Consider the following 14,957-nt stretch of genomic DNA (forward strand, 5'->3'; position numbering starts at 1 on the left):
GGTGCTTGCATTTTTCAGACGTGGAATACTAGTTTTAGCTGCGCCTCGCATATACCAGATGTGGAATAATGCAAATGTGATTCAATTGTGTTTTTTCAGAATTAAAATATTTAAAGGTTTGTCGTTAGCATTTGTGACAAATGTGTCAATATATTTAAGACAGCTATAGTATATTCACTGTAAGTTGGGGTCGCCAGAGCTTCGTCTGCTAAAGAAACAGAATTCGCCATCGGTAGGTGAGGTTGACAGTTGAGTTCGAGAAGCTATATATAGCTATAAATTGCGCTGGCAACTTGAAAGTGTTGAGCTACACAACCCCTTAAATATTTAAAGTATTTTAGTCGCCTCTTACGACAGGCATACCTGCCGCGCGTATATTCTAAGCGTGTTAACTCGCTAGTGTCTTGCATCGTTGTAAATGGTCTTGCATAGTTGCATCGAAAATTCCTACCATATGTAATACAACAGCACAAAATACCTGCAAATACACCCGTACAAAATTTTGAGGAATGCAATAATAAATATTAATTTCTTTTAGAATGCAATCTACTAAGCACCATTTCAAAGAACTGATATTTCTTGCTAGAAAACTTTCAGTTAGATTACGAATGGTACTAATGGAAGCTGTTACGAGTTCATAAAAACTGATTAAAATATGAGTTTGTGTGTACATGCGTAAGATGTTCCGTTATCTAACATTGCGCATTAAATTGTTTTAAATAATTCACGAATCACGAGTTGTTTTAAAATTATTTTTTTGTCTGAGCTTATTTATGTAGTGTCTTGTAGAGCCGTTTTTTTTTATGTTTGGTATGGTATATGATATGGTTATTTGCCAAGGTCGCTCATAATCACGTACATTTTCAGGAAAATACACAACTTTGTCACCACATATCCAAAAAAACGTGAAATGCCTTAGTATATAAGTAACACAAAGCACCACAACATAAGAATCTCTTGGTGCGGATTTACATAAACAATTGGTCACTTCAAGAAAGCGGAAAAGCGCTCTCAAAGCTTCAAAACGAAGCAATGCTCCCCAAAGCGGTTATGTATGTATCGTTCATCGGTATGATATTCAGTTGATTAAGGTTGCCACAAATATTTTGAAGTTAATGTTGCCAGCTACTTGTATATTGCCAATTTCATCTCATTCGCATATAGCTAGGTAAATTAGGTGGCAACTCTGCCGTTCCTAGTAGGTGGAACCTTAACCTGGCGAGAGCAGGACACGAACACCGAACGTGCTCAGCTGTTTCCTTCTACAGCTCGCACTTCCTTCGTTTGATATTTCTAACAAACGAAGCCTCCTTCTATCTTCAGAGATATAAGCAACTATGTCAGTCTAATGTCTTAGGATTTGCACATGATTTAAGAAATTTCGTAGACCCGCGCTTCAGTCCTGGCCTTCCCTGTCTGATCGATCTCATGCAACTTCTGTCTCCTTCTGATTTCAACCAAAAGGATTTGGATACCTTCCGTCGATTCATCGAGCGTTGCTGCTTTCATTACCGCCTTAAAGATACCACGGTGATCTGGTAGCCTGTAGGGTCGACTTATTTTTGGATCGACACAGTAAACAGCAGACCCGATTCCTTTCATAAATTTGGAACCATCGGTATGCACGTGCATAGCATATTCCGCCATTTCGAACACAACCCTCCGGTTCTATTGCGGCCCCAAGGAAAGTTACCATCCCATATTAATGGTCATTTAATTCGGATTTTTGGCGGCCGCCGTCAGCGTACTCTGCCTACCACACAGAAGTTGCTGGATCAAGCCCCGGGCAAAGTAACATTAAAAATTTAGAAAGGATTTTGTTCAATGAGAAAACAGTTTTTTTCTAAGCGGGGTCGTCCCTCGGCTGCGTTTTGTATTTCTGCCATGTAAAGCTTCTCAGTGAAAATTCATTTGCCTTGCAGATGCCGTTCGGAATCGGCATAAAACATTTAGGTCCCATCCCACAAATTTGTAGTACAAATTAAAAGGAGCAAGACGCCAATTGCAAGCGAAGCTCTGCCTAAAATATCCTCGGAGGTTATAAAGCCGTCATTGCCAACTCTGTAAAGAACCCCTAAATCATAGAAGGATGCAGAAGATCGATCAGAAAGACCGAACACAGCCATAATTAAAACTTGCATTGTAATATTCTGTTCCGTAATTATTTATACATAGTTTGTCATTATATTTCTTCATTCTTACCTTATTTTTAAAGTTTTACAAATTCCAAATGCAAACGACAAAAAAAATATTTAAAAGTTTCTGATTCGTTTACTTCAATAAATAGTAATAATTCTATGTTTAATTTGTCAATCATTATAAGTACACTTATTCAAAAGATAGTTACTTAAAGGCAGTGCTGCTCAAAAATTTTTATATGGAAGTGCGAATCACAATACATGTACAAAATTGTATGTGCACTGAAACTTTTTTGTATTTAAAAAAATATATTTTTAAAAAATTTTAATTCTTTGAGGTCGGAAAAAGTTGAAAATTTGGTTTCATGTTACAAAATATTTGCTTAAAATATTACGTCAATAGTTATATCACCAACCAGTGTATTCCAAGCGGAAATTGCTGCGATTAAGGATGCGGTGGATGGAATGCTATCCAGTGCTACCACGGTTAGGGAATTTAACATCTACTCTGATAGCCAATCGGCTATCAAGGCCTTGAGCTCAACTACAGTGCGATCGAGGGTGGTCTGGGAGTGCCTGACCTCGCTTGCGATTGCATCGAATTATTTTACAATTAAGATTATCTGGGTCCCGGGCCATAGTGATATCCCGGGTAACTGTCAAGCGGATCTCTTAGCCCGCATCGGTACAACTGAACCGGATGAAGATGGCTGTAGGGACTTCGGGATCCCGCTGGCCACCTGTGGATTGCTCCTCCATAGCTGGGCCTCGAATCAGCTCAGCAAACGTTGGGCGGATACCACGTCTTGCAGGGTAGCAAGATCTTTCTGGCCGAAAGTGGATGGCAGGAGGTCTGCTGAAATAATTGGGTTCACTAAGGCTCACCTATCAATGGTCATTGGGGTTTTGACAGGGCACTGTCCCATGGGTATCCATGCGGTACGTCTCAATATACTGGAAACTCCATCCTGCTGCAGCTGTATGGAGGATGATGAGGTGGAATCACCAAATCACTTTATGCTTGATTGTCCAGCTTTTGCCAGAATTAGGCGAAAGTACTTCGGTCGCGACTCACTTGGATCTCCCGAGGATATATCCAAAGTTGAGATCGGTATCATTCGGAGCTTTATCGTTGCTACCCAACGATTCTCTAAGTAGCTGGATCTAGGTCACCGTTATTTTTGGTGTATGTGGTATCACAACGGACCTTCGTGTTGTCCAAGTGAGCTATCCTTATCAGGGAAGCTACCACCTAACCTATCCTATCCTATATCACCAACATACAGGAGCCAATAAGTTTAATTTTGAAAGTAGCGAAAAATTACATTGATCTCTATCTAGCCTGAAGTTTTGTGGGAACATATTCTATATACATATTAACCTGGGTCGATTTGTATGGACGAAAGTTTTTTGAAAAAAAAATAGTTTTTGGGTCTTGGGGAGTGTTTTGGTCGAAAAATTGACCCTTTCGCCATTTTTTTTTCGCAGGCTCGAAAATTATTTTTTTGGGTATGCTTAGTGGAACTTTTTCCTGAGCCCAAATCCTATCGAAAAATCGATGGCGGGATATCGGTTAATAAATCGATCCAGTCTAATACATATATCGTAGGAATTTGGGTTTCAATAATCATACTAAAAGTGAATGTAAAAATTTCCGCGAATGTTGCATTGGAAATTGAATTTGAACACTCTTGAAATACATAAATGTTCAAATTTACATACATGCATACATTAGCAACAGAGATTACTGAGGTGCTGAAATACCATTTTAATTTAATAAAATGTTTAACAAGTAAATGATAGGTATGGTTACTATTGTGAATGATAACTAAGTGTGATATCTTCTGCATAGACGTCAAAATTCCAAAGAGATTGGATCACCTGATATGTAATTGACTATCGCTGTCTCATTCTGTATCTCTTTCTATCACCCGCTGAAGATAGGCGCCGCCATATTGAACACCCTGTCAAAACGCTAAAAAGTAGCCATATTGAACATCCTGTCAGGCAGTTGACAGATAAGATATCACACTTAGTCATCATTCACAATGATGGTTACTTTACGGTTCCCCCCACTTCCAGTCAAAAAATGTCTCATAACCAAGAAAAATAATAAACCGAATTGAAATTAAAAGTCACAGAAACTACCCCGTAAGGAGAGCCTCTAGTTCAAAATGAGTGCATTTCTACTGCATTCTGAACCACTAATAGTTCGACACCTATCTCTTTTACATGTTTTCAACTGGCGAATTTAACATAGCGATGTCCTAGGCGGTGGAAATTGTCCCCGCTGCTTTAACTTCCACTAGTTCCTAACTATATACAAATTTCTTTTTGGTACTTTTTCGATAGTTACGTACTGGTGGAATAGTGTTGAGAAAGAGGCATACTCATATGTAATATCATATTAAGTTAGAATAGGCTCCTCTTGTTTTGGTACAGTTTTGCTTACATTCTTTGGTCATATGCCCCATATATTTCAGCTCCGCGGTCAATTATCTACATATTTTAATTTTATTTATGAATCAATTTTGATTACACATTTTTTCAGTGCTATAATGTTTTTGAATAATTTGTAGTTGTCAAATTGTTAGTGTAAATTTTTTTATCATACACAAGTGCCTGAGCTTCATACGGGAGGGCTTTTTTTTGCACTTTCATAAGAAATTCAAGCATTTTCGTATGATTCGAAACTATATGTGAGGGCATATGGGAGTGCTATGAAAATTTTTTTTTATATTCAAAGTGTGAATTTGAATCTGTGCCTATGATTCAGGGCAAAACAAAAACAAAAGTGCTACAAGTGTATAGGGGTTGAGCAGCTCTGCTCAAAGGCAATGGCAGCGATGCATTTTTATCTTAAATCTGATTTGGACTATAACTGATATAGGTAAAAATATTTTGTAGAAATTCAGTTAAATTAACTAAATTATCGTCAAGTAAAAAATATGTTAACTACGAGGTTTGTATAATTCTTCTTATGCTCTTTAACTTTTGCTCGACTATGGCGCATAGCCTTATCATTTAAAACTCCGCAGTCGCCTTAAGAGATGTGTTATGTCGTTTGGGAGACGGCCGATACTACTTAATGGCACATCGTAAGAACTTTTTCCACTATAGGACCCGTTGTTTGTATCCTGTTGATCATCCGATATTTCGGGTTCTGCATCCTCCAATACATCAACACGGCGTTGCGCTATAGGTGCTGGTATAAGACCAGGTGTGACCGCCGGTAATTGAATGTTTAAATGGATATCGCGTTCTTGTTGTAAAACGTCGTTATTGCTGACATCGTTAAATGGTGGATATTGAGATGATTGATATTTTAAGATGTTAAATTGAGGCGCTGTGTTAAAATACCGTTGCTGGTGTTGTCGATTTGCTGAGAGGACCTGTGATGCTATCTGCGCTGATTGTTGCTGCTGCTGTTGCTTCGGAAAATAAAAATGTGTTGGTGATGTTTGCTGTGTGTGATATTTTTCTTGTGTAAACGGCAAGTAGGGGTACTTTTGTTGCGAAAATTGTTGATTTTTCAATAGATGCTGTTGTTGCTGCACTGATGGTGCTTGTGCGAACACCGATTGTTGGGGTACATTATAAATCTCGTTAGCAACATATTGTTGTTGAGGTGGGTGCGATAATTTAGCAGCTATGTTTGAAAAATGTGTGCTGTATGATTGTTGTGGATTACGCTGCTGGTACTGTTGCTGCTGATATTGGTGTAACTGCTCTAATTGTTGTTGTTTATATAGAAATTGCTGTTTTTGTTGTTCAACAAATACGTTTGTCTTTGGCGTTTGATAAAACTGTGGTTGCTGACTAGAAGAATATATATCTCTTTGTTGTTCTTTAACATAACTTGTGCTATCTTTAGTTTCAGCTATTCGTCCGAATTTCTTAGTTAAGAAATCATCCAGGGGCAAATACGAAGTACTTGGAGTTGCCTTAGGCGATGGCTGCGTCACTAGCGCTGAAATAACAGACGCGAATGAATTTGGTGCGATACGTTGTCCAACGGCAGGAGCAATAACAATACGCGGCGAAGGAGACGTCGGTGTATGCGGCTTAAAAACTTGTGGCAAGTGTTCTGGTCGTGGTGGAGGTATTAGCTGAGATGGCGCTGTAAAAAATAAGGGGATAATTGAATGGAAAACTATATACTTGAGCCTGGTGTTGAGTCGTCTCAAATGTTCCGTAATTGAAAACCATTTTTAGAAAACTGAAATTTAGACCCTAGTTCAAATAACGGTTTTCGCTCATCGAACGTATGACGATTCGGCATTATAATTTACGTGTAATTACGAATAAGTACATAATTGTCAAATGATAGGAACGCTCGAACTTACCTTGAGCGGGCAGCTTATTATATTGGCTGGTATGCGACTGCGAGATGATAGCGTCATGAGGGAGTTTGTTCACCGATAATGAATACAATTCTGCTGTCGATACGGGCAGATATCCAGGCGTGGCGTGAAAATTCTGTAAAACGGAATCATCAGCAATTGCATGTGTTAGTTCGGTAAAATCGATGAAGGTTGAAGCGTCATTTGAAGAAGCTATAGATGAACCAGAAGAATTGGAAGAGTTGGGAGAGGAAGAGGAGAATGAAATGGTAGAGGTAGGCAAAGAAGGATGCAGAGCAGCAGTATTATTGTTTACAGAGGAAGAGGGCTCAGTGGAAAGGAAATCATTTTGCGGCTGATCAGCTTTGCTAGCTATTGCGTTTGTATGCAATTCAGAATTATTAATTGCTAGTAAATTGAATGATGAAGTGGTTGGAATAGAAGTAAAAGAGACTTCTGGACTTTGTGTTTGTAAATTGTGTGGAATAGCCTCAGTAACATCAGGCACTGACTGCAAAGGAGTTGTAGAAGTAGGATAAGTAGTTTGCGCCTTTTCCGTAGATGATGTCATTATTATAGTAGCTTCTGTGGTTGTACTTGTTGCTGCAGTAATCACAGCAGTGTTATCATCTTCCGATGGTTTGAAATTCGAATAACGGTTAAGCCTACGCGTTGAAATATTGTGTGTCACTTTAGTAACCTCCCTATGTGAGTTGGTTGTAGTTGCATGATCTGTGCTTAATTTTCGGCTAGTTTGAACACGTTTCAGACCAGAGCGCACTTTCTCTGTAGGTTTCGCACCGCTGCTACCCCTAGCGGACTCATTTGCGATTTCACTGGTTAGCTTGCGACGTTTACTAGAAGTATCGGCATAAGGAAAAGAATTTCCTTGTATATTATGGTGGTTATTGCCGTTACGAATATCAACAATGCTCACATCTTTGTATATATTGCGTGTAGCTACTTTTTCCCTTGACATCAAAGAGTCTTCATCTGAATTTGCAACATCAGACGAGCTTGTATGATTAGTTGTCGCAGTAAGCCGCGACAAACGCAAACGGTTTGCCGATACACGCTTTAAATAGCTGCGAGTTATCGGAGTCGAAGTTGTGGTAGTGCTAGAGCTAGTTAGTCTTTGAATCTCAGTTTTTGTCTTTTCAAATTCTTGATCATTCTTATCTTTCTCTTTACTAAGTATGTTTGCTAAATGACGGTGCTGGGTAGAAAAACGTCGATAGCTACGTATGCGTTCTTTGAAGTTGTTAGCCTCGCTAAGGCTATCTATAAAACTGGAGTTTGTATCAGGATGTACTGCAGCTGTAGTTGTAATAGTTGTTGTATTTCGATTACTTAATGTGTCAATATCACTAGAGTTATGCAAGGCATTTGTCGCCTCATCTTCAACATGTATCATAAGCTTTTCGCTCTCGGTCGAGCTTTTCTCACCAGTAACCACTGTGTCAAGTGATTTTTGCACGTTCTGTTTATCACCATTGTTGTTGTGTGTAGTTAATTTGACTCCAGCAATCAAAAGTGTGGCCGCGTGATGATCCGCATCCAATTTATCCTCATCAGCTATTGTTGGGTAAGTGGATGAGTGTGAATGTTCTTCCGCGGGTGCAGGAGTATCTGGGGGAAGGAAAAGTTTTGCTGGTGTTGGGATTGCGTCCGTTATCGATGCTGTTTTATTTGCTTCTTTAGCCAAAATCAGAGACGCACGCGCTGTAGTAGTATCGAAAATCAATTGTGGCTTAGTCGATATACCTTTCGGAACTTCCGCATCCAATTTATCCTCATCAACTATTGTTGGGTTAGTCGATGAGTGTGAATGTTCTTCCGCGGGTGCAGGAGTATCTGGGGGAAGTAAAAGTTTTGCTGGTGTTGGGATTGCGTCCGTTATCGATGCTGTTTTATTTGCTTCTTTAGCCAAAATCAGAGACGCACGCGCTGTAGTAGTATCGAAAATCAATTGTGGCTTAGTCGATATACCTTTCGGAACTTCCTTTACCACGTTGTCATTTCCTTTAAAATTTTCAAATTCGAAGAATGTTGGTGTGTCAGCCGTAGTCTCAATTTTTTCTCTATTCTCTGATGTGGGCAGATTTAAATAGTTATGATCAAAATTGTTTGGCTCTTTACTAAAGTTATTTAGATGCGGTGCATCCGAACTCGTCGACTCTGATGTAGTGTTTGTAATAAGTTGTACTTTTGTATTCTTAGGGTTCTGTGCATTACTAAAACCTGCGTTTGATTCACTCGCTTCTACCGTGGTTGTAAATTGCATGACCTCATCGGAGTTTTCATTGGTGTTTCCTTCAGTAGAGGTAGTCAAGTTTAAACTTTCCGCTTGTACCAGAGAAGCCTTAACTGGTTTGAAGCTATCATCGAAAGGGATCTCATTAGTCTGCATGACCCATGCATGGGATAGTTTAAATGGCGTCGGGTTGGTGTGAAAAGTTGTTGCACAATGTTGATGATTGCAGTTAGAGAGTGAGTATTGATATAAATGTAGAAGAAAGCAAGAGCGAGAAAGTAGAAAATAGATACAGAAAAATTATGAAATATTGTTATGATGTAAGTGTTCTATATGTAGTAAGAGCATGTAAGGCTATTAAATTGATAACTGCTGAAAAATTTAGATAATTAAAAATAAGGAAAGATGAGAAAAACAGGCGAACACCGAATCACGCACACTAAGCTCTGCTTGAGTATATGCACATACGTGAGTACATATATGCATACCTCATGATTCAAACCTGGGAGCCTACTTAGTATACCACCATGACGAAACTGGTCCTCGTTAGAGCATCTAGACTCTTCAAGTCTAATGTTGAGTATATCTGAGCATATGGGATTCAAGGGTTTGATAAGCGCAATACAAAGCTTTACAGCTTCAAAGCTTCCACAACCCAATTGTCAACCTCACCTACGCGAGGGGAATACTGTTACAAATATGAATGTATCACACACATATTTAGCAGGCGAAACTCTGGCGACCCTAAGTTCCTCATGGAACTGTGGGTGTGGGTGGGATGGTCTAGAAGGTTTAATGTGGTCATATAAATCGTTCCCGAGATGGTCGGGCTAGTACCTCAATGGTGCTTTGTTGCCGGAACGTACCGGTCCTACATATATCCAGCAGACGGCCATCAACATCGATAACACTTCCCAAAGTCTTCGGAGAGTATCTTTTTCGTTAATACAACAACAACATCTGAGCATATGTGTGTCAAATGAAGGTAGTATCGTGTTCCGAAACGGGAATCAATGAGACATTTTATATATATAATGTATTATTCTGTAATCGATATGAATTCGTAAGATCAGCCATCGTGCGCCCTATAATCAGATCTTAGGGCGAAACAAGTCATACCTGTTGTATAGTATGAATATCCATATTTATACCTTCAAGATGGCTTAGACCACGTTTATACATCCAGTAATTTACAATAAATAGGCAATAGTTAATCTATGCGTTCAATTATGTCCCATCCGTAGGAACTAGACTATTAGCTGTCATATTTTCACTTTCCTCTTTTATTTCGTGCTTCCGTTTTGAGATAGTTCCAAATGTAGGAAAAAGTCGGCATCTCTAAAATGTCTACATAATTACCGATTATCGACGAGGAGAATTTATATATGTGGTAAATATAGTTATTTAATTACGGATTAGATGTTAAGTACGCAAATGAAGATAATCTTGTTATATCCAAACTACATAGGTCTTAGGCCCACTGAATTGGAGCATCAAAGTTTAAACTAAATCATGCAAAAGCAAATATCTCAAAGTAGAGTGGCACACTGATCTTACGTGATCATCTTCCATATAGACTCCAGATAAGGGGCATTCTTTTGAGTGAGGTAAAAAGTCAACCAGATGGAGATAGTGCATGACATTAACCTGTAACAGTAACCAGATCGAATTTGAGCTAGAGGTTGCTTTCCGCTACTGCGAGTTTAGGGGATAACTCTTAAGACTGAGTTATCAGGTGACGTATTTCCTCATAATACTTGCGGAGATGACTTTGTAAGTCCGTGGGACCTCTTCGATCAGATGTCTGTTGGGATGTCCAAGTTTCTGGGTATTCAACCGAAACTGTTCGTTCCGCATTTCATTTCTCTCCCTTATTGGGAGACTGTTGTTGTTGTAGCGATAAGGCCACTCCCGTAAGGTTTTGAGGAGTGTTGTTAGAAGGTACAAGCCCGATCATTTGTATTATGACCACATGGAACCTTCTACCCATACAACCCTCTCACCCACTAGTTCCATGAGGAACTTCGGGTCGCCAGAGCCTCGGCTGCTAATCAATCAGGATTTGCCACGTGTTGGTGAGATTGACAATTGGGTTGGAGAATCTATAAATTACGCTGGCAACCCCTTCGCCTCTTACGAGAGGCATACCTGCCGTGGTTATATTCTAAACCCCCTGGGCTATGGGGAGTATTATCGCTTTGCTGTGTAAATGGTGTTCTGGGGCATAAGAAGACAAACCGTAGCAGTGCTGAGAGCAGTTACCTGGCATGTAATTCATGTTGAGGGCTTATTAATAACGTTATAAGGTTCCTTTTAAATTAATAAATAAATGCAAGGCGCTATAACCTCCAAAGAGATTTAAGGCCGAGCTTCTCTCTTCCAATTTGCGTCGTGCTCCTTTACATTTTTGCTACAAATTGGCGGGACAGGACCTAATTTTTTTATGCCGACTCCGAACGCCACCTGCAATGCAGAGGAGTTTTCACAGAGAAGCTGTTCACGGCAGAAAGACGTTTGGAGTGCTTGCCAAACACTACCAGGGTGAGGGGAGGCCAATCCTGCTTAGAAAAATTTTCTCCTAATTGAAAAAACTTGTTTCTAAAATTTTGATGTTGGTTTGCCCGGGGCATGAATCCAGGATCTTTGGTGTGGTAGGCGAAGCACGCTACCATCACCCCACGATGGTTCCTTTTAGTGTAACTTAAATATATTCTTGTAAATAAAAACATTCACTTACCGAAAGTCGTACAGTACTTGCTGCCTGTTTTGGTTTACCATATTGATATGGTGATTTTTTGGCTCCTTCACTTTGCGACGTGAAACCGCGACTTAAAAATCTAAACGAACGCGCTTTCTTTTGCGGCGAAACCATTTGAGTCTCAGACGGACTGGACTGCAAATCTTCGGCAACATCGTTAAGCAAATTATTTATATTTGATGCTAAGACAAATTCATCATTTGTCTGACGATGATTAAAAGTTTTCATAAATTCTGGTGGAACTAGTAGATTTGATGGTACCTGCACGTCTTTATTTACCCCGACTACAATTTCTCCTACAATATTGGAGCTCTTATCAGCTTTGTTGGTGCGACCTGGTGGCTCAGCTATAATACGTGCCATGTCGTGCACGAAATCAACACCGGGATCGGAGGATAATTCACCTAAACTGTTTATATATATTTCTCCATTGTTCGTTTGCGTCCCCTGATCCACACTTGTACTTATCGTTTCGGTATGTTGTTGCTCAGTTATTTTATACTGTTCGGCAAATGAGTCATCTTTATGCGTATACTCGTTATAGCCGGCATTTTGTAAGCTTGATTCCAATTGCGTACTTGTAACTGCCTCTTGGTAGCCTTCTCGATTGCTACTCGATTGCTGCACTCCATCCACTTCACTCACATCTAAACCGCTTTCTAATTGTTTTTTGTGCGTATGATGTAATATCCTTGGAGTCTGTGGTTGCGGTCCTTTTGTTTCTAGTGCTTGTAATATTGTTTTAATAGGATATTCCATCATTTGACGCACTTTCTGCATCATATCGGTATTGCTGCCAATTTTATTTGCATTGTTCTTGTAGTAATATTGCTCTGATTCCTCACAATTGACATTACGATACCAATCACAAACGAAGTTCTTTTGACTGAAGAGCGTGCCATTGGGACAAAGAAATGAGAAGCCATTCACACTGCGCGCAGTGTGAGCACAAATACGAAATACTTGACAGCGGGTCTCTAAATCAGCGTAGTAACCTGTTAAAGAATGGTATGAGAAATAAAATGGTAATAGGTTTAGTTTAGTTTATTGGGGACGTAACCTAATTAATTCTTTGGTCTAACAGGGGCTATATATATATGGAAACTGGTTTGTTAGATTTACATTCCTAGATGCCTTCTAAGGCATGGGTAATACGCAATCCTAGTCCTTGTTCACAAAGCTTAATATGTCAGTGCAGATTTTCAGGAAGAAAAAAGATGTATTTGTGGTTCTGAGCAAGCAGCTAAAGATGAAGTTTACCTCGTTGTTAGCCTATGCTTGCAACAGTTTGAAGGAGATATCACATGAAATCCCAGATATGATTGGCACTTGATGTAGGGTTAATGGGTGAAGAGCCCAATACATAGGTCTAGTCAATTGAATGGGCTCTTTATATCTATAATTAAAATAGTGTAAAGTTAGATCTCGCATGCAGATCTATACCTTGGAGTATCCTTGCTGCCATCAAAAGTCGGCCATGGAAGTTTCACATGCCCTTGGGCAATGCAATCAAGTTTTTGCCAAAGTGACATCTGTCTATGGTAAGAGCTACTATCAGCTATGATGAGGAACTCGTTACCTCAATACCTGTCAACGGAATACACTTTCCACTGACCAACTTTGATGCAGCGATAATGGCAATATCCCAAATAATAATAAAAATTACAAGGTAACGACGATCACCCGCACGGACCACCGCCTTCAGTGAATAAAAATCACTGTATACAAGTCCTTCAAATCCAATGGGAATATGTGATGGCCCTTGGAGTATGAAGCAGGACGTGCCATAACGGATTGTAGTGGAATGGACATGGAATGGACATTAATAAAAGTTGGATTTTCCGAATATCGATTTGAGCATGGTTCCATTACTGAACCCGAGCACACATATTCAAGAGACTGTATGCGTTGGTTTTCCAACTGGATGTATGTGTAATTCTAAACTTAATGTGCATAGCAGATACAGATACCGGGTAATAAGGACAAGAATAGGCACTTCTTGTCTTCCAAAACGCTGCTAATGGATATAAACACGACACTCTGAAAGACTTCTTCTGTCGGGAAGCCAGTATAAGCAGTGAAAACAATGTAAGCTTCGAAATCAAGCGGAGAATAACTCCTGCCAACTAGTGCTACTTAGAACTCTTTAGGCAATTAAAAGAACACTTAAAGTCTCTTTCAACGAAAAAGAAAATCACGCTATACAAGTCGCTCATAAATCTGTATGGATCGGAATAATGGGTCCAGCCAAGATGAGCTCGCTCTTGGAATGTTCGAGAAAAAAGTTCTCCGAAAGTATCGATGGAGCTATAATGATGAGCTGTATGAGTTTTACGATAGTGCAAAAAAAGACGTCTGCTGCCAAAAAAGTATTGTAATCGACATCCGAATTTGGTCTTAGTTAAAAGAGGCAGATTGAGGAAGATTTGATCTCCATTGTTAGCATAAGTTAATGCAAAATAGGGATAGCTGACTTTTTACAAAACGCCTAAAACCGCTTGTAAGTAAGGCGCCAATTAATGATGATGATGAGCATAACATAGCACCCGAGTCAGATGTGACTGTCAGCAGGGATTTCGAAATTCGGAGCAGCCTGTTCTTGGAATAGTGGGCGTAATAGCTGGAGATTTGGAACATTCCCCGCTGGTATACCTATATGAAAGAAGAAGGGGTGATATCAAGCCGTCATACCATGATCTGATACCTTGTTCTTTTCATATATAAGGCGATATCGTCCAATCTCTGGGGGATTTTACCACAATAGGTGTCTGCTTCGTCTGGAGTTAGGTCGTTTCAAAGAATCCGATACGCTAAATGACTGGAATCCAGTGGCGTTATTTGATAATAAGGTATCAGAACAGACAATAATAGTGCCCAAGTGCGCTACCCTTAACCTAACCTGTGTGTGATGTTTTGTGATAAACGGCAAATAAGCAAACATCTTTGCGACCATACTTTATCTCACTTAAAATTGAAACAAATAATAAATGCGCGATAACCTCCGAAGAGATTTTAGGCCGAGCTTCTCTTCCGATTTGCGTCGAATGGTATTTGCAAAGCAGACGAGTTTTCACTGAGAGCTCTCTTGAGAAGTACACTCAGAGTGCTTGCCAAACACTGCCGAGGGGTGACCCCGCTTAGAAAAATTTTTTTCTAATTGAAAAACCTTGTTTCTAAAATTTTTATGTTGCTTTTCCCGGGGTGAGAACCCAGGATTTTCGGTATGATAGGCGGAGCACGCTACAATCACACCACTCACTTAAAATTATGTATTGTGAAGGCGACGAAGAGATATCTCACACACACAAATATGTAGTCATCAGCCGAAGTAGTTACTCACACATACACACGCATATGGCTATGGGAGAGGAGTGGACTACAGATATACATGTATATAGCCGGTATTTAACCAAGCATTAGCTACAACTTTTCGCGAAATTACTAGACTTTAGGAGAAATGGGTG

The 14,957-nt window shown here is 39.6% G+C and overlaps 2 protein-coding genes across 3 annotated transcripts in view; one reads left to right on the forward strand and one right to left on the reverse strand.

Annotated features, from left to right (window-relative positions):
* The window catches only part of LOC137245606 (uncharacterized protein CG5098), a 96,252-nt gene that overhangs the window by 61,956 nt on the left and 19,339 nt on the right, over nt 1–14,957 (forward strand). The gene's annotated exons all lie outside the window — the stretch shown is intronic.
* LOC137245608 (serine-rich adhesin for platelets) overlaps nt 2,307–14,957 on the reverse strand; it is a 43,589-nt gene continuing 30,938 nt past the window's right edge. For both annotated transcript variants that reach the window (XM_067776555.1, XM_067776554.1), the window contains exons 6-8: nt 11,473–12,488; nt 6,485–8,885; nt 2,307–6,258 (exon numbers count right to left, since the gene is read on the reverse strand). In XM_067776555.1, coding sequence (XP_067632656.1) covers nt 5,159–6,258; nt 6,485–8,885; nt 11,473–12,488 — 4,517 coding nt within the window. In that variant the 3' untranslated portion in view covers nt 2,307–5,158. The remainder of the gene's footprint in view (nt 6,259–6,484; nt 8,886–11,472; nt 12,489–14,957) is intronic.

This window comes from Eurosta solidaginis, chromosome 3, assembly GCF_040869045.1.
Source record: "Eurosta solidaginis isolate ZX-2024a chromosome 3, ASM4086904v1, whole genome shotgun sequence".
NCBI lineage: Eukaryota > Metazoa > Arthropoda > Insecta > Diptera > Tephritidae > Eurosta > Eurosta solidaginis.